The sequence below is a fragment of the Lynx rufus genome, unplaced genomic scaffold (assembly GCF_022079265.1).
Source record: "Lynx rufus isolate CCGP_SWC_20201006 ecotype Redwood Valley unplaced genomic scaffold, mLynRuf1.p SCAF_2, whole genome shotgun sequence".
In the NCBI taxonomy this organism is placed as follows: domain Eukaryota; kingdom Metazoa; phylum Chordata; class Mammalia; order Carnivora; family Felidae; genus Lynx; species Lynx rufus.
This window is the reverse complement of record NW_025814834.1, coordinates 10,057,149-10,074,726: the sequence shown is the minus strand read 5'-3', so window position 1 is coordinate 10,074,726 and position 17,578 is coordinate 10,057,149. Positions and strand designations below refer to the sequence as shown.

Genomic DNA, 17,578 nt, shown 5'->3' with positions numbered 1-17,578 from the left:
ATATATTTAAGGTGTAAAATCTGATGCTTTCATGTACCCACGCATTATAAAATGCACACCACAGTGATGCGAATTAACATATGCATCACTTCACATATGTTGTCTCCTGTGTGTGTGGTGAGAACACTTAAGATCTACCCTCTGAGCAAATTTCAAGTATATAACATTGTTAGCTATAATCACCATGCTGACTTACTCATTCTGAGCAACTGAAACTTTGTATTCTTTGACCCACATCTCCCCATTTTCACCGCCCACCCCCAGCCGCTGGCGGCCACCATTTGACTCTCTGTTTCAACGAGTTTGACTAGTTTAGATTCCACAGGTGAGTTCATACGATATTTGTCTTTTTGTGACTGGCTTGCTTCCCTTAGCATAATGTCCTCCGGTCCATCCGTGCTGTCACGAGTTTCTCGGGATTTCTCATACAGTGTTTCTCCCCTATCTGTCCATCACCAAAACTGGACTGAAATCCCCAATCTTAGAATGGGTTCCAAGGGCCTCTTGCAGGGTTCCCCTGCGTGTCCTTTCCGCATTCCTTACAATACCCATTTGAGGGGCCCCTGGGTGGCTCAGTCAGTCAATCAGCCAACCCTTGATTTTGGCTCAGGTCACGATCTCACAGTTCATGGGAATGAGCCCTGTGTCGGGCTCCACATGGCATGGAACCTGCTTGGGGTACTCTCTCTCTCTCCTCCTCCGCTGCTCCTCTCCCCCGCTCATGCTCTTGTGCCCTCTCTATCTCTCTCTCAAAGTAAACACAATACGATACAATACCCATTTGACTGTTGGATGATCACTGAACCAAAACTAGAGCAGAAACAGGACACTCTGTGGCCTACGGTGTTCTACATCATCACCTCACTGTGGATGACCATACAAGTTGATGTCCTTCTTGGAAATAGATGGGTACTATTTGCGATAGATATTCTGCAGTGTCCATTTCTCCCGTCCACAGTCACAGCATGTCTGATTTCCCCGGTGGTTCTTGGCAGCTTGTCACAGGAAACACACCCAGGCTATTGTGCTCCTGCCTGGGCCAAAGCGATCCGTGGGGCGTGTGCAGGTGACTCGATCTTATCTAAGCAGAGAACCTACGTTCAGCGGTAGGAACAGAAGCAGAAAGTGGGGAGAAAAGGGGTAAGCAGGGATAATGGGAAAGGGGTTAGAGAGGAAAAGGATAGAAGGAAAGAGTAACACTGAGAGAAAAGAGAAGGAGAAGGGCAAGGAAAAGAAGGGGGAAGGAAAAATACAGTTTCCTTCCCTTGGAATACGTGCATTCTTTTTTTCCATGTTTGTTTATTTTGAGAGAGAGAAAAAGTGTGAGAGGTAGAGAGAGAGGGAGGGAGAAAAGCCCAAGCAGGCTCTATGTTTGTTTATTTTGAGAGAGAGAAAAGGTGCGAGGGTAGAGAGAGAGGGAGGGAGAAAAGCCCAAGCAGGCTCCATGCCATCAGGGCAGAGCCCAATGCGGGACTCGATCGCACAAACTGTCAGATCATGACCTGAGCCAAAACCAAGAATCAGATGCATAACCGACTGAGCCATCCAGGTGCCCCAGAATACACGCCTTCTTAATCTTGCTTCAACATCATTGTCAAGGCACTCAGCCTATCTTCAGTCACACTTAAAAGAAGGAAGAAAAGGATACAGTGTCCCAAATGCCACCTTCTTCACAGTGATGGCATAATCATCAGGTAACGAGTCAAACGCTGGAGGCTGACGACAAATCACTAAAGATTAATGAGCTAGGTAAAGAACTATTTATCCCGCAAATAGAATGAAATAAATTTCATTCTTTTCATAGAATCTGGAATTTTCCATATTTCAGATAGTGTTGATCTGAGGGTCTTTCTCTTCCAGGCAGCTGTGCCATGAAGTACCGAACAAGAAACCAAACAAAGAAGAAGAAACTCCTAATTCTAAAAACCCTCAACACTGAGAAAGTCTCTTCTACTTGCCACAAACAAATCTTGATCTATAGATGTGGAGTTTGCCCCAGCTAAGAAACCATCTCTGCTATAATAACTGGCTGCTGGTTGTCACCAAATCTCAGAGTCTGGCCAAAGTTAGATGAGCTGCATCCCATTTTGATGTCTTTAACATCCATGCAAGCGATTATGGATTCTTTCCTTACCTCTCCCAGGATACAGGAAGGAAGACTGGTCCACAGATAAAGAAAGCTAAATGGTAATTCTGCTTTTCCATCCATTTGTTAAGAGCATCACTCAGTCGGACAGGCCTAGGCTTCCTTACCTACCGCATGGAATCCGAGAGAGGAATGTGGTCTGGACCTAAATATCTGACACCAGCTTATCGCTTTCTCCACCTAGAACAATATCGATGTCAGTGAACGATCTTGGCGTTTTCTTGCACAAAGCCAGGAAGCAGCCTCAATGTCTGCAGCTCAGTAGACAAGGTCCTCTGTCTCCAAAGTAAGCTATGTCCGTGCCAGGAGGTACACAATAGAATGCCCCAGGTTGAGGATACAATAGCTCAGAACTTCTATTTACAGCTATTTTTGTCTTCAAAAAGAAGAAATAAATGCAGCATTAATATGTAGACTGACACCAGCACCAGCTGGTCCACATGTCGGATGTGGAGCTCAACGTCTCCCATGGATGAGAATTCTATGGTAAAAAGGAGCTGATGTGGGCATCTCATGTGATTGCTCAGGTCATTATATATCACACTTGCCCATCTGGGTGGATTGATGGATCATATGATCTGGTTTTAACAAAACCCAGCTGAGATTCCCACAAATAAATGGCAGATTTAAGATAATCAAATGAATGCACAAATAAGCAAACAAGAAAATGGCATAGCCAGTACCCTCCCCTCCTCCCTTCCTTCCTCTTGGCAAGTGATCTTTTCTATCTTATTCTGGGGTGAAATGGATGATTTCACTTGGTCTAATAAGAGCAGCCAAAAATCCTGACATCATCAAAGCCATCTGAAATTTGGTTTTACATCCACTATTACTAAAAGAGCCTTGCCTAAACTAATGGTAATCATCCCAATCAAGATAGACCTATATCATGTATTTCAGATTTAACCCATTCTTCTAAAATTTCCATTCAAAATCTTTTTAAAAATACATCTAATGTGTGGAGTAACCAGTACATAGATTTAACCTATATATTCATAAATTTACAGTGATCATTAGTGAATGTTCATTTCGTTTAAATGGACATGTTTCATTTTTAAAAGAAAAATGCGTAAAGTACCTAGCAACGGACTTTAGTGACCGTGAATGAATAAACTAATCTTGTCTTTGTTGTTACGGTCTCAGTCTCTAAATTCCCTTCCTTTGACTCTTTTTCTCAGTGACTCGGGCATACATATGGCAGAATGAGTTATCTCTCCCTCCCTGCTCTCTCTTTTCGGAGACGTGACTCTCACTAAGGAGAAATGAAATCAAGATTCTGTTGGCATAAGAAATATGAATAAACTGGATTTTTGCTATAGAAAAGAGTCAATTTTTGTCATAAAGACAGTCTTATAGAAGATTTATATGCAGGGTCCTGAAGCCCCCTACAGCTCCCTGCTCCCAAGCCAAATCCTCCTGAAGGGCCAAGAGCCTTGGGAGATGGGGCTGCAAGGAAGGGACAAGGAGTAAAAGCGCTTTAGGAAACTTCTGGAATCAGCATGAGAAGGAAGGGACAGAGGAGAGAGGTTTTTATACACAAGCAAGATGGGCTCCTCATTAACTGGTGGGCTGACCAAGCAAAAAAGTAAACACATGTTCTATACCATCCCATGACGAGACTAACAGTCGCAATGCCTTTGTGATAACGGACAATGCTTTTCCTGCCCTAACAAATCTTATGGTCCAGCCAGGTAGTGACATGCGAGAATTCCAGCACTGCTCATAAGTGTCAAAAAACCAAGTTTTAAAGAGAATTCATCAATCCATCAATGTGGGGAAAAAACTAATTTCAGTAGGATCTTTAGCTCACAGGGTAGCTTTGCTGTTTCCCAGGATGATAAACTTCATTTATCCCCATTATTTCCTGAGCAAATTATTTTCTAATTCCTGGATTTGGTCTATGAAGATGCCTGGTGACTCATAAACGTCAATCTGACTAATGTCTCATTTAGAGATCTCAGTGTGCACAGAAGCCCTGACATCATTTCTCTTGCCAAGAAATGAATGTATAATATTTTCAGTAAAAACAAAGAAATGAACAGCCAGCACACCAAGGAACACATCTGCACCTGTTGTCACAGTGGTTTTTTATCATTAACTTGCTAGGTAGTCGGGAGTTGAAATACTCAGAGATATAAGAAGAAATAACTGTACATATTTAAGAGAGCAGTTTATGATCTTTTTATGATCTGGGTTATTTATTACCACGTTCACATCAATACCTCCTTTGCTACCTTTGTCTATAGTTTATTGGCCCTTCCACTCAAACCAAGGGGAAGCTATATTTGAATCACAACTGTTAACTTATTTCTATAGCTCCGCTCTTGTGAGAAGCTCAAAGTACTTTATAAATATTTCTTTAAACTTGAAAGTTAGTTAAGGGTCACTGTTTCCATGTTAGATAAAGATATAAAACAAGAAAAGTTCAAACAGCCAAAATTAGCAGTTTAGAGGGGGCTGAACAGTTGAGAGGATAAAGGTGACGAGTTGACCTTAAACATCCATGTCTTCTCCAGGGGTGCCTGGGTGGCTCAGCGGGTTAAGTGTCCAACTTCAGCTCAGGTCATGATCTCGAGGTCCAGGAGTTCGAGCCCCGTGTCAGGCTCTGTGCTGACAACTCAGAGCCTGGAGCCTGCTTCGGATTCTGTGTCTGTGTCTCCCTCTCTCTCTGACCCTCCCTTGCTCATTCTCTCTCTTTCTCTCTCTCCTTCTCTCTCTCTCTCTCTCTCTCAAAAGTGAATAAACATTAAAAATTTTTTTAATTATCAAAACATAAGGAGCAAGAAATGCAATAAAATCATGGTGCCTTGACCGACTCTTCGCTCATCACAGATATTAACTAAAATTTCAGAAGTAACTATGTTAGGAAAATGGAAGAAGGCAAGTGGGTAGAGCTCTTACGGATCTCAATCTGTATCTACTCAACTAGCCAAAAGATATTACTGAAAATGGTGAAAGTATAGTGTCTGAACTCTGAAGGTAAACATAAAAAGAAACTGCTAAAATCATTACAGTTGGAGCAGGACTGGGGCATGAGAGGGACAAAGGGGACAGGTAAACATCTTAGGTTTCATTTTTCATTACTATTTGATGGGTTATTTTTAGCTCTACAGGGATTGCTTTGATACAATTTTAGAGCTTCAGGCAAGAAAAAAAAATCACTCGCAGAGAAAGTCTAGGTTTATATGAGATTATATCCAGTCTATACGAACGCTTCCTTATTTAATGCACATTTTCCATTTCACAAACAATGAATGAAACCAGCCTTTTAGGAGCAGAGGGACTGACGCTGTAACATGTGAGTTCCTCTAGTGTGAAAAAGAAATAAAACACTGAAAAAAAATGACATAACAAAAAATAAGTAGAAAAAAATATATGTATGCATACTTGGAAATGTCTTTTAAGCATTAACTTCTTACGTTTAAGCATCATATTTGCATCAACCAGATTTTAGCTTAAAGCTATTTTGACCTTGTAACCATCTTGAACAAGTTGTACAGTCTCTGCTGGAAAACCATAAAGTATATTATTAATTAATAATGATTAATAATTATTAATTAATAATATACTTTAATAATAAAGTATATTATATATTAATAAAGTATATTGGTTTTCTGCATGGCGTTTCTATAGGTTGCCTGACAAATGAAGTCGACCACAGAGAAACTGTATTTTATCCACAGAATTAATCCAGGAAAACATGTAAAATAATTAACATCTCCTCCACATAAATAACAAATCCTTCTAAATTCAGATAATGATTAAATGTTCAGGACTAAACCGACAAATTGTTTCAAAGACAAGCTATCTAAACAGGAATTCATGAGGGGAAAATAACTTCATAACAAGATACTTCCCTCCGACACACCCATTATGCTCAGGATATTTCCGCATCATTTTCAAAATTATCCTTAAAGCTTTACTGAGAAAGGGGGGGGGGGGGTGAAACATTAGTCACATTCCCTGTGGTAGAACTGTGGATCTTTCTTACAAATAGTCTAATATTCCCAGTACCCTGGACCTTCAAACTACAAATGGTCAGGACTTTGTATAAGAAACTCATGATTCCATTCAAAATTTGAAGCTCTCTCTTCCGTTCCAAAAATTTTGATAAAGTAAACAAGATAAAGAAATTTGGCTCAAAATAGGGGCAAGACACGTCTGCAGACTGGTCCCCCTCATTTTTCTATTTCTTTAAAGTAGTTTTCTGAATTCCATTGAGAGTATTTACTTGGGCACAAGAAATAAGATAACCTAAACAACTGATTAACTAGAGGCATTATATTTCTTTTTGCTTAGAAATTTTTACATTTCTAGAATTCCTCATTTACAAAGAAACAAGCTAGAGCAGGCTGAGTAAGACCACGCAAAAAATATTTGGTCCTATTCCCTGGAACCTGACACGTTACCTTATAAGGGAAAAGGGTCTTTGCTGACTTGATTAAGCTAAAAGTCTTGAGCTAAGGAGATTATCCGGGACTATCAGGTGGGTACCAAATCCAACCACAAGTGTCCTTACAAAAGAAAGGCCAAGGGAGGTTGGATATAGACAGAGGAGGAGGTAGCAAGTGTGGCCACGTAGGCAGAAAATGGCGTGGTCTGGCCACAGGCCAAGAAATGCCTGCAGCCACCCAAAACTGGAAGAGGGAAGGAACCCGTTTTCTTCTCCAGCCTCCAGAGGAAGCTCCTTGACACCTTGATTTCTGCCCACTGATACCAATTTTGGACTTCTGGCCCCCAAATCTGCGAGAAAATAAATTTCCCGTTATTTTAAGCACTAAGGTCGTCGCTAAGCAGCCTCAGGAAACCAGCATATCATCCATGCGAGGGCATCTGAGTCGGCTGACAATCATTGTGCTGAACACACCAGATAAATCTGACGCTGGACAAGTCACAGGTTAGGTGGGAAAATGTCACCTTCCCGGAAGCTATAGAAATTCCGATTTGGTCAAAAAGAAGAAACAAACGTCTAAGTTGGGGTGACTTAGAAGAAGCTGTTTTCCAAAATGCTCCGTTTAGAATGGAGTTTCTTCCATGTGGCTCTCCCTGCAAACTTTCACCCAAAGAAACATTTCTCCTTAAAAGTTATTTTTAACAACTAATTACAAACGTAGTATTTGTTGGAAAGTTAGAAAATTGCAAAATGCAAAAAAAAAAAAGAAAAAGAAAATCGAAAGTTTTACCCATAATCCTACTATCCAGGGGTCACTTCTGTTCATATTTAAGTAGAAGCCCTCTATTAGGAATGTTTGCAGATAATTATTTTACTTTTATTTTATTTTACAAAAATAAAATCCTATTAACATTTTGCAACCAGCTATTTAATTTACTTAACACATTATGATCATTTTCCACATCAGTATAATTTCTACAACAGAATTTTTAATGACTGCGTGTTCTCCATAGCGTTGTGAAGCAAAAATATTAAAACATCTCTCAGACGCTTCGATTGTTTTCCCCTTTTTCACTAATGAATCTTTGCTGCTCTCCCAAGAGTTTTTAAAGGCAAGAAATAAAGTAGGCAGTGACATTTGGAGATACAGGAAGATACAGTCTTCGACACTGGCCCGAAGGTAAAGCTTTAATACCAAATTGGGTTCCCTGGAGTAAAATGGTCATTTTTCAGCCACAGTCCTCACCGTGTGGGGCACCAGGAAATAGTTTCAAGGTGTCAAAGATGCCCAGGGGTGAACAGCAGTACTGTACCCATCGGGGGAAAGAGTAGCCCCATAAAGAAGTCTACAATCCTACTCAACACGCAGGATGATAATCTACGCCCTAAATGCTTTTATCAGAGGAAGTGACGCTATCCCCAATATGAAAAGATTTTAATCACCAGAAAACAAAAGTGAGCTCAGGAAGGGTGAAGAAATTTGCTGAAGCCACCACAGCTGTTAGCGGGAAGACCAAAGTACAGAATTCCAAGTCGTAAGTTGAGACTCACAGCCAAAAAGTTGACAACTACAAACAAAACATCCTTCCCCGCCAGGTACCACGGGTATAGCGTAAGTAGTGCGCATTTCAAATGTAACACAGAGACCAATTCTAAAACAATATGCGGGAGCTTCAGCTGTCCCCAGAGTTATATCCATTTTCTCCCCTCAACACTTCTGAGACCGGAACAGGGTGGTCAACAGAGTAGGCACTTGTGTGGAGGATTAAATGGGAGGAGTAAGACTGAGGACAGTTTCCATGCCTGGTGGGCAGGAACTTCCTCTGGTTTTCATAATGTTCCTTTTCCAGTGATTCTTCTTGCTGTCTCTGGTCCTCAAATATTAGAGCGGACACATGGCTACATGTGTAAGCGTGTGAGTGGGTGTGCCTGTCTCGCTCCTTTCTCTTCCCATGGCCCCATTTTCCTTGAGGGACCAGACATCTATGAAATTCCAACTCCATGTAACGAGGTGCCCTTTGGGTGTCGCCCAGGGGTGGCCTCACAGATATTTCGAATTTCACAAGCTTGAACTCACGACTTCTGAAAACTTGAAACTTGAGAAAACTCTTTCTCTACCTTGAATAATGGGTTGCCAAATTAGAAACCTAGAATGAAAGCCAGAAGGAGGGGGGCAGCCTCAAGATTTCTCCACTGAACAAGAACACCGCCCCCCCCCCACCAGTAAGTCAAAAAAGCCCCTCAGTGCAGAAGGCCAAACCACATGCTAGCTGATGGTCATTCATGACTGCCTGCACAGGGGCCCTGGGGAGTAGCCTAGTCTCAAACTGAGGCTCATCTGGTCTGGGCAAGAACATCCCCATATATATTCAAGGGTATGCTGTAATAAGGAAGGAAAGGAACTCCTTGCCCTGTAACCTGAGGACACTCTGCATTTGCTTTCACAGCCATTGCTCTTCCTACAGAATGTATTTTGTCTGCCCTCGGGTCATTCAGCCTTTTTTTAAAAAAAGAGCCTTTTTTACCGTGGACTGTGGAATCAGCCTCTCACCAATTGCAGTCGACCCAACCCCTAAATGCACATTAACCAGATACTGGGTCAGCTGTTTTCTGCTTGGCCAGAAAGCCATGTAAGGCGTTCCCTATAATCTCCTTAACCAGGACACAGCTATTTGATTTCCCACAGCGGACCCTTCTGTTGCCTCTCTAGTATCTCCTTCCCTCTTCCCTCCTGTTGGAATTTGCAGATTCCAAAGCAAATAAATTTCAATGATGTAAGTCAATTCCAGTTAGGTTTTCTGTTATTTCAACCCAAAGTACCCCAAACCACTGTTTATCTTTGTGTCCCTATTAACATCTGAAACATTCTGAGAGTGCCGCAATATATTCTTATAGGTGGAGAAAGAAATGAATGAAGAAAATTAGGAAGGAAGGGAGGGAGGGAACAAGGGAAGGAGAGAAAGAGAAGGTCAGAAGATGTAGAGGTCAACACAGTCAAAATTGCAGAAAAATAAAAGCTAGTCTCTTAAACAACAGACGTTAGCTCATATCAACGTTTACCTTTCCACATTTGGGGAGACAAGCTAGAGTAAATATGCTTTCATTTGTCTACAGGAAAGTCTGGGAAAGAATAAAGAGAAAATACATTGGAATTAGATACCATTCACTCTGAATCTAGAGGTTCACATCTTGGCTTACACCAAGAGACTTAAATAACCAATAAAGACTACCTGCCTGAGTCTTACTTCATATGTTACTATTCTTTCTTTTACTTGTATTCCGTATTGATAGCGAAATCAGAAATGTATTTTGCAAGAACATCTGCACAGTTTGCAGAATGGGACTCGTGCAATGCTCCAAGTCGCCTACACCAAAAAAGCCTGCAGAATGCATTCGGTGAGGCTGATGACACGGTATAATCAGTGTTTCTCCCTCCTATGGATGAATAAAATCATGGGTCTTTGGCTAACATAAAAAAAAAAATGAGAAAACGTGACTAGTCCTATTTAAATGCTTCTTTTTAATTAAATACATAACTGATCAAAGAAGCACAAAAATACATACGATACAGGTGAGGCTAATTTTTAAATAGATTTACATTCAAATCAGGAGCTCTTCTCATGAGTAGGATTGCTGGAAATCAGTCTTTTCTGAGACTGGCCACCTCACGCATATGCAAAGCGGTAGGATTTGAGGAGTGCCTGCAAAGCCTTCAGCTCAGAAACTTCTCTTCACCGTCCCATGCAACTGGAAAGCAACCACGTCCTTCTTGAGGGCTAGGTGACTATTACTGTTACTCTTAAATGCACGAGCCTTGGGGCGCCTGGGTGGCGCAGTCGGTTGAGCGTCCGACTTCAGCCACGTCACGATCTCGCGGCCCGTGAGTTCGAGCCCCGCGTCAGGCTCTGGGCTGATGGCTTGGAGCCTGGAGCCTGTTTCCGATTCTGTGTCTCCCTCTCTCTCTGCCCCTCCCCCGTTCATGCTCTGTCTCTCTCTGTCCCAAAGATAAATAAACATTGAAAAAAAAAATTTAAAAAAAAAAATTCTATTAAAAAAATAAATAAATAAATAAATGCACGAGCCTCAAAAAGGGTCCCATAGGGGCACCTGGGTGGCGCAGTCGGTTAAGCGTCCGACTTCAGCCAGGTCACGATCTCGCGGTCCGTGAGTTCGAGCCCCGTGTCGGGCTCTGGGCTGATGGCTCAGAGCCTGGAGCCTGTTTCCGATTCTGTGTCTCCCTCTCTCTCTGCCCCTCCCCCGTTCATGCTCTGTCTCTCTCTGTCCCAAAAATAAATAAACGTTGAAAAAAAAAAATTAAAAAAAAAAAAAGGGTCCCATAAAAAGTAATATGGTATGTGAATCCCGAGCTCCTTCTGGGGAATGACATTGTTGGATGGCTTCTGCCCTCACCAATGGGAACAGGACAGTGAGGGTCTTAGATGGGGCTTCACGGGATGCTTAGCCAGGTGCCTCACTCTGGAGGAGATGAGATTTGGGAGCTAGAGCGTTCTGTGGGAGAGCAGGACCAGGTGAGGCGCCGGGGGGGGGGGGGTGCGGGGGGGAGGCGTTGGTGACCGTGAGGGCACAGAGGCAGCTGTATGCCTACCAAGCTGCAGAATGAAGACAAGGGCACTCTTGGCATGAGCAATGAAAGAACGAGGTGGGGGAGGGGGGAGTGGGAAGAAGTCTCTTGAGCTCGGTTAGCCCAATTCACCACCGCCTCCCCAAGCCTGTCTGGTGGCCCAGAGGCACAGCCCTCCTGGAGCTCTATCTCAGGACCCTGGCTCCACCCAGCTGTACCGAGCGGGTGCAGAGGAAAGACAGCCAGGCAAAGCAGAACAAAGGCAGGCTGGCTCAGATCCAAACAAGAGAGCTGCCACTACGGATTTCCCCGCCTTTCCTTCCTGCCTCTTTCCCCTCTTGTCCTCCCCAGGTACATGTTTCCCACGCTACGTCCCTTCTTCAACTCACTGGAGTCCCAACACTCAAATCAACCACCCTTCCCAAACCTTATAGAAGGTTTTAAATAAAAGATAAATGTTATCAGATGTGCGAGAGCCCCAATTATGGCTCAGCATATTTGTTTCGGCATGGGTGCTATTTTGCTTTCAAACTATAAACACCGTAAAGCTGGGGACTATTTCTGTGGAAGAGGTTTGTAGCTCAGTGTTCACATGGGCATCCGGGAACTCGATGGGCATTTAGTGTTTTATTTCATATATGTGTTTTACAAGGGATGTGACTTTCATCATAGTCTCTCTCTCTCTCTCTCCCTCTGTCTCTCTTGGAAAACCAAATTTGAGGACCTGAAAGGAAAGGAGGGGTAAATTATATGGTACTTTCAGTACACGTTCCCCACGCTTTCTGGGTTTTGTGAGCAAAGACACAATTCTAATCCACTTACACACACGGTCAATTTGAGTCTTGGACCTTTAGATAAGAGAATGCCTGAAATACACTGACCTTGGTTCTGGTCTATCAAAGATGCGGTAAGTGAGGCTTACAGAAGCAAAATGACCTTCTAAAATCACATGACACAACTGGCCAAAAGAGCTACCTTAGGACAGACATGGGAGCCACTCAACGGTCATTGAGAGGGAGTGGAATCTAGAGGGGAGGTGCACAGGCTGTAGAGCCAGACGGATGAAGTTCAAATGCAGGCTTTGCCAGCTACTCCCTGGATGCTCTGGGATAGGAAAGAACTTCTCTATGCCTCAACTAGCTCACCTGTGAAATGGGGCCACAGATGGCACTTAAACCACTGGGTCATCGCGAGGACCAAATGGGTAGTTTATATCATGAAAAGCGCATAGGAGAGTGCTTAATGTGTTAAGAAACTTCAGCTCTTTATTCGCATTATTTCTGTATAATTAGTATTTTCTTACTAATTATGATCATCACCGTCATTATCTCATTTCCGGAAGGCTTTGAGAACTCGGCCAAGCAGGCCCAGAAGGGAGTCAATCCGAAACAGAACAGCGCCCCCTGTAGGACGAGGCCGCAGACACAGGCGCTGTCCTTCACGCACACATCTGCAGCCCAGTTCTTTCTTGGACGCCGGCCTCCTGGCCAGCTGTGGCAACCCCATCCGACCACACAATGGCCAGCTAGCTCCGTCCTCCATATCCCACCTCACCTCCCCCTCCCCGGGTGTGACTCCACTTCTGTCACTCGCGTGGCTCCCCTCACACATCAGGTCCTCAAGCCCCACGCTTCTCCCGGGCACCACAGCCTTGTAACCTGCACGGTCTCTTTGTTTTCTTTTTTTTTTTTAATTTTTTTTTTCAACGTATTTTTGGGACAGAGAGAGACAGAGCATGAACAGGGGAGGGGCAGAGAGAGAGGGAGACACAGAATCGGAAACAGGCTCCAGGCTCCGAGCCATCAGCCCAGAGCCTGACGCGGGGCTCGAACTCACGGACCGCGAGATCGTGACCTGGCTGAAGTCGGACGCTTAACCGACTGCGCCACCCAGGCGCCCCATCTTTGTTTTCAATTTTTTTAAGTTTACTATTTATCTTGAGAGAGACAGCACAAGTGGGGGAAGGGTGGAGAGAGAGGGGGATGGCGAATCCCAAGCAGGCTCCACGCCGTCAGCACGCAGCCCGACTCGGGGCTCGAACCCACAAACCCATGAGATCGTGACCTGACTTGAAACCAAGACTCAGACGCTTAACCCACTGAGCCGCCCGGGCACCCCTGCACAGTCACAGTCTATTTTTAAGTGCAGGTTTCTTTTTTGCCCGCTTAGCTGAGCACCTGCATCAAAATCTCTGGAAAGAAGGTCCAGACACCTGCCGTCTAGGGGTTTCTGATACACGAGTTTCAGCAGCACGGGGATTCACTGATTTCAGGCACTCGTCTCTTCCTTCTACTTGGCTACAAACTACATTACCCACCCTTGCCCACTTGGACGCCTTTCTCCACAGTGCCGCGTCCACAGTACAGTAGGTTTTTCAAGGACGATTAATCAAATAAACGTTTGCTAACAAGTCAGAGAGCCAGCTAGGATTCTGTTGCGCGAGGCCGGAGAAGCCAGGTACGACAGACCATTGCTGCTGCTGCTGCGGAATCAGACACAGCAGCTGATACTCTGAAAAGCCCCAGCAAGAGTAAGGGCAGGCCAGTCCTAATGGTATGCAGGGGGGGTGTGCAGTTAAATAACTCCACTCCAACAAAAAAAAAAAAAAAAGGCAGCCGTAGAGGAAAACACACAAAGACCCAGCTGCCCACAACATGAATAGCCTGGCAGGGCAATCCCATCAGGACCCACGGAGAATACAGATCAGAGGGAAAGGGGGAGTCTGCGTGGGCCAGTGCCTCGATGGTGCGAAAGCATCATCCATTTTCAGCCCCTTGGCCTTTGCTTCCTCCTGGCTCTCTCCCTCCCCAAATCCACCGTTATGCAAGCACAACTTGAGAGCTGTTTAAGCCCAAAGAACTAGCACTGTGTGAATATGGAGGGTCCCGTCCGCCGGCCCTGCAGCTGGGCCTGAACGACATTGTGCTCATTATTCGCGGCAGGCGTGAGCCTGAGAGAGAGAGAGAGAGAGAGAGAGAGAGAGAGAGAGAGCTCCTTCTGCAGCTGGCATTTTGTGAGCTAAGTTACTCGTCAGAATCCAAGAGGAAACACTGCATTTTGTTCCTGTGGATGCCTGGGGGCGGGGGCGGGGGCAGGGGCGGGGGGGCGGGGGGGAGGTCGGGTCATTCTAAACAGAAATTTCAAAGCTCAAAAGTGTAACTTTGTCATTGTCTTTGAACAAAAGAATGTGACTCGGAACACAAACAGGATATTATTATTGCCGATTAAAGAACTGTCAACCCCAGTGTGTCCAAGTTAAGATGTAAATGTATAAAGTGCCTTGTAGAACACAATTTGAACAATGACACATGGCGGGGGGGGGGGGGTCTTCCTTCAAATAGAATCCTAAAGCTAGAGCTGGCCCAGATTATGATTATCTGCACCTGGAATCTCATCTTCAAGATTTCTAGGGATGGAGAGTTCAGAAACTTTCTACAGCCCGGTGGTCTGTGTTTTTCACCTTGAAGGCCAAGGTCTCCCCAGTGTCCAGGTGAAATCACGGATGATCTCCCTTTGTCTACCTAGCCCCACTGACTGACGCCAAGGCCACCTCATTCTCTCGGGTGTGTTCTTCTGAATTCCTTCTATTTTTTTCCAACATCCTTTTAGAAGTAAAATAAGCGAACAAAGACCTAAGGCAATACACGGAAAAAAAAATTACTCCATGCATCTCGAACCCTATGCTCCCTTTCAGGAAAATGATAGTTTTTATTCTCCTAGCAAATATATATCTGTCTAGAAAATCTCTCTCTCTCTCTCTCTCTCTCTCTCTCTCTCTCTCTCTCTCACACACACACACACACACACACCTCTTTCATATCTTGATTGGATTGCTAGGCCTTTTACTCTATAACTGCATCCCCCCCCCATTTAAACATACTCTGCAGACTTTACCAAAGGCACCTCCCCTCCTTTCACTTGTCCTTACTGACTTCATCTTGCTTCTGAGGGACCCTTTCCGCAACAGGAACAGAATTCAAAAGGACTCTGGGAGCCCTCTAAAGGATGTATAACACAATTTGATCTCATATCACTTTCAAATTTAACGAGTACTTTCCTAATGCCTTTGTATCATCCATTTATCCAAAGCGCTGCATACACGGGGACCTACGACCAGTTCCGCAGATCCACAGACTCCTGTCGAAGCACAGCCTCTGGCAACTGCTCTTTGGAAGCTGAAAGTTCACCTTAGCAGAGTTACCATTTACAACCACTTTTGGGGGGCACCTGGGTGGCGCAGTCGATTAAGTGGCTGACTCCTGATTTTGGCTCAGGGCACGGTCTCACGGTTCATGCGTTCAAACCCCGCATCGGGCTCTGCACTCACAGCACGAGAGCCTGCTTTGCATCCTCTGTCTCCCTCTCTCTGCCCCTCCCCGACTCACACACTCTCTCTCAGATCTCTCTCTCTCTCTCTCTCTCTCTCGAAAATAAACACGTTAAAAAAATTTTTAAATAAAAAATAAATAATAAAATCACTTTTTTTTTTTTTTAACAGAGTCCTATAACCCGCTGGCCTAAATCTCTCTAACGGACCCGCATAATAATTAGAACAGAGTCTGAACTCCTTGCCTTGATGACACCACACAACACAACTTTCACAACTCCCCGGTCCCGCTGCCCATTCTTTTCCGTTACAAAGGACGCCAACACCATGGCCACCTATGAGAATCCGTGCTCCCCGTCCCTTCGGCCTGAAAGATTCTTCCGCAAGTTCTTTCAGACTGGCTGTCTCAACCGCCAGTGCTCACCTACCTGTATTTTCTCTTCCCTCCCCCCCAACTGGCAGTTAAACCCCACAAAGATGCTGGCAGGAGTGCTCCACTGACCCCAGTGCTGGACCGAGGGTAAGCCCCCAATGGATATTTGTGAAATAAATGACCATGTGTGGGGTTCTGTGTACACAGCCATCACTCAAGATTTCTGTAGCCTCCAATCTGGCCACAGCTATGCAAGACCTGGGGAGGGGATGGAATATTCTGGCAAGAAAGCTAGATGGATCTTGACTTCCCTAACCTGGAAACGCAATAAGGAAAGGAGTGTGTCTGTAAGGTTATAAAAGAAACCCACGTGCAAACGCGCATTCTTGTTTTATTTTCTTTTCACTACTCAAAACAAAGTTCTACCCCTTATTTAATTTTTACTCCTCCAAACAAATTGCTGATGATGAAATGTGCACGAACATATTTTCTTTGTTACCTCTGAACTGATTGCTGTATTCATCAATTCATGCACAAAAGAATATCAAGTGCGAAAGAACCCAAAAACTTACCAAAATTATACATTTCATTTCTAGGGTTTTTTTTTTATAATGTCAGCAGTATCGTTTACATAAATGAAAAATGTTTTTTAATGGATTCTGAGACATGAATATTAGTATAAATTCAGAGTGCCCAAGCCAAGCAAAAATGCAAAATTTTTTCTCCCAAAGGAGAACGATACTGTTGAGAAATCTGTTTTTTATTCTTCAAGATGTGGTTTATTCAGAGTGCAAATACAAGGGAAGGAAGGATCACGAAGGACAGAACTTTTCCTGTGTACATGGGTTCAGATGGTACAACAAATGTGGGCAGAATACTATTCTACTCATACATACTAAAACTTATGTCTTTCATGCGTACCTGAAAACAAGGAAGAGAGCCAGGTCGCTAAAAATAGAGCAAGAGACAGATTCATACAACCATCACTCAGTGAGCTTTTATTAGCTGTTCTACCTTTTCATTCCTTTAAAAAGTGACCGTGGGGGAGGGGTGCCTGGGTGGCTCAGTGGGTTAAGCTTCCGACGCTTGATTTCAGCTCAGGTCACGAGCTCGTGGTTTGTGGGTTCGAGCTCTGTGTTCGGATTCTCTTTCGCTCCTTCACTCTCTGCCCTTCCCCCACTCACTCTCTCTGTCTCATGAGAAATACACATAAGTAAATAAATGGTTACCACTGGTAAACAAGTGTCTTAAGGCTACACATCCTTTTGTCTCTCCCGCTGGCTGCGGGCCACATGCCACATACCTTGCAGCCACTGTGAGTCCTGGTCTTCATCAGGGGTGTAGTGGTGCACAGCTCAATGGCCTCAGGCTCGTGGAAGATGACTGCTGGGAGGGGGTCCTTCTTCAGTGTCAGGACATTCAATTTAGACTTCAGCATGGTCTGAAAGTGCTGACGAGCAAAAGGAACAAGCAAACAAATAAATAAAGAAGCCAACTCTAGTGGAATTTTTTGGAGCAGTATGTGGTGCACCGATACATCAGACCCAGTAGCAAAATCTTTTTTATTAACTCTGTTTTACTAGGGAAGGTCAAGAGACACTCAGTCACATGAAGGGGGAAAACTGTCAGGATGCCCCTAAGTTGACACCGTGGGAGACAGGCAACCCCCCCACACAGAGACCACGGGAACACGGGGCAGCGGTAGAATCACCAACACCTTGCTCTGGGAAGTTCTTCCAAGGTGATATGTAGAGAGA

At 44.2% G+C, this 17,578-nt stretch overlaps 1 protein-coding gene across 1 annotated transcript in view; it reads right to left on the bottom strand.

Moving 5' to 3' along the window:
* The window catches only part of PID1 (phosphotyrosine interaction domain containing 1), a 122,207-nt gene extending 104,942 nt beyond the window's left edge, over positions 1 to 17,265 (bottom strand). Inside the window, exon 1 of the mRNA XM_047084510.1 lies at positions 17,125 to 17,265. Coding sequence (XP_046940466.1) covers positions 17,125 to 17,259 — 135 coding nt within the window. The 5' untranslated portion in view covers positions 17,260 to 17,265. The remainder of the gene's footprint in view (positions 1 to 17,124) is intronic.
* Between the last annotated feature and the right edge of the window lie 313 nt (positions 17,266 to 17,578).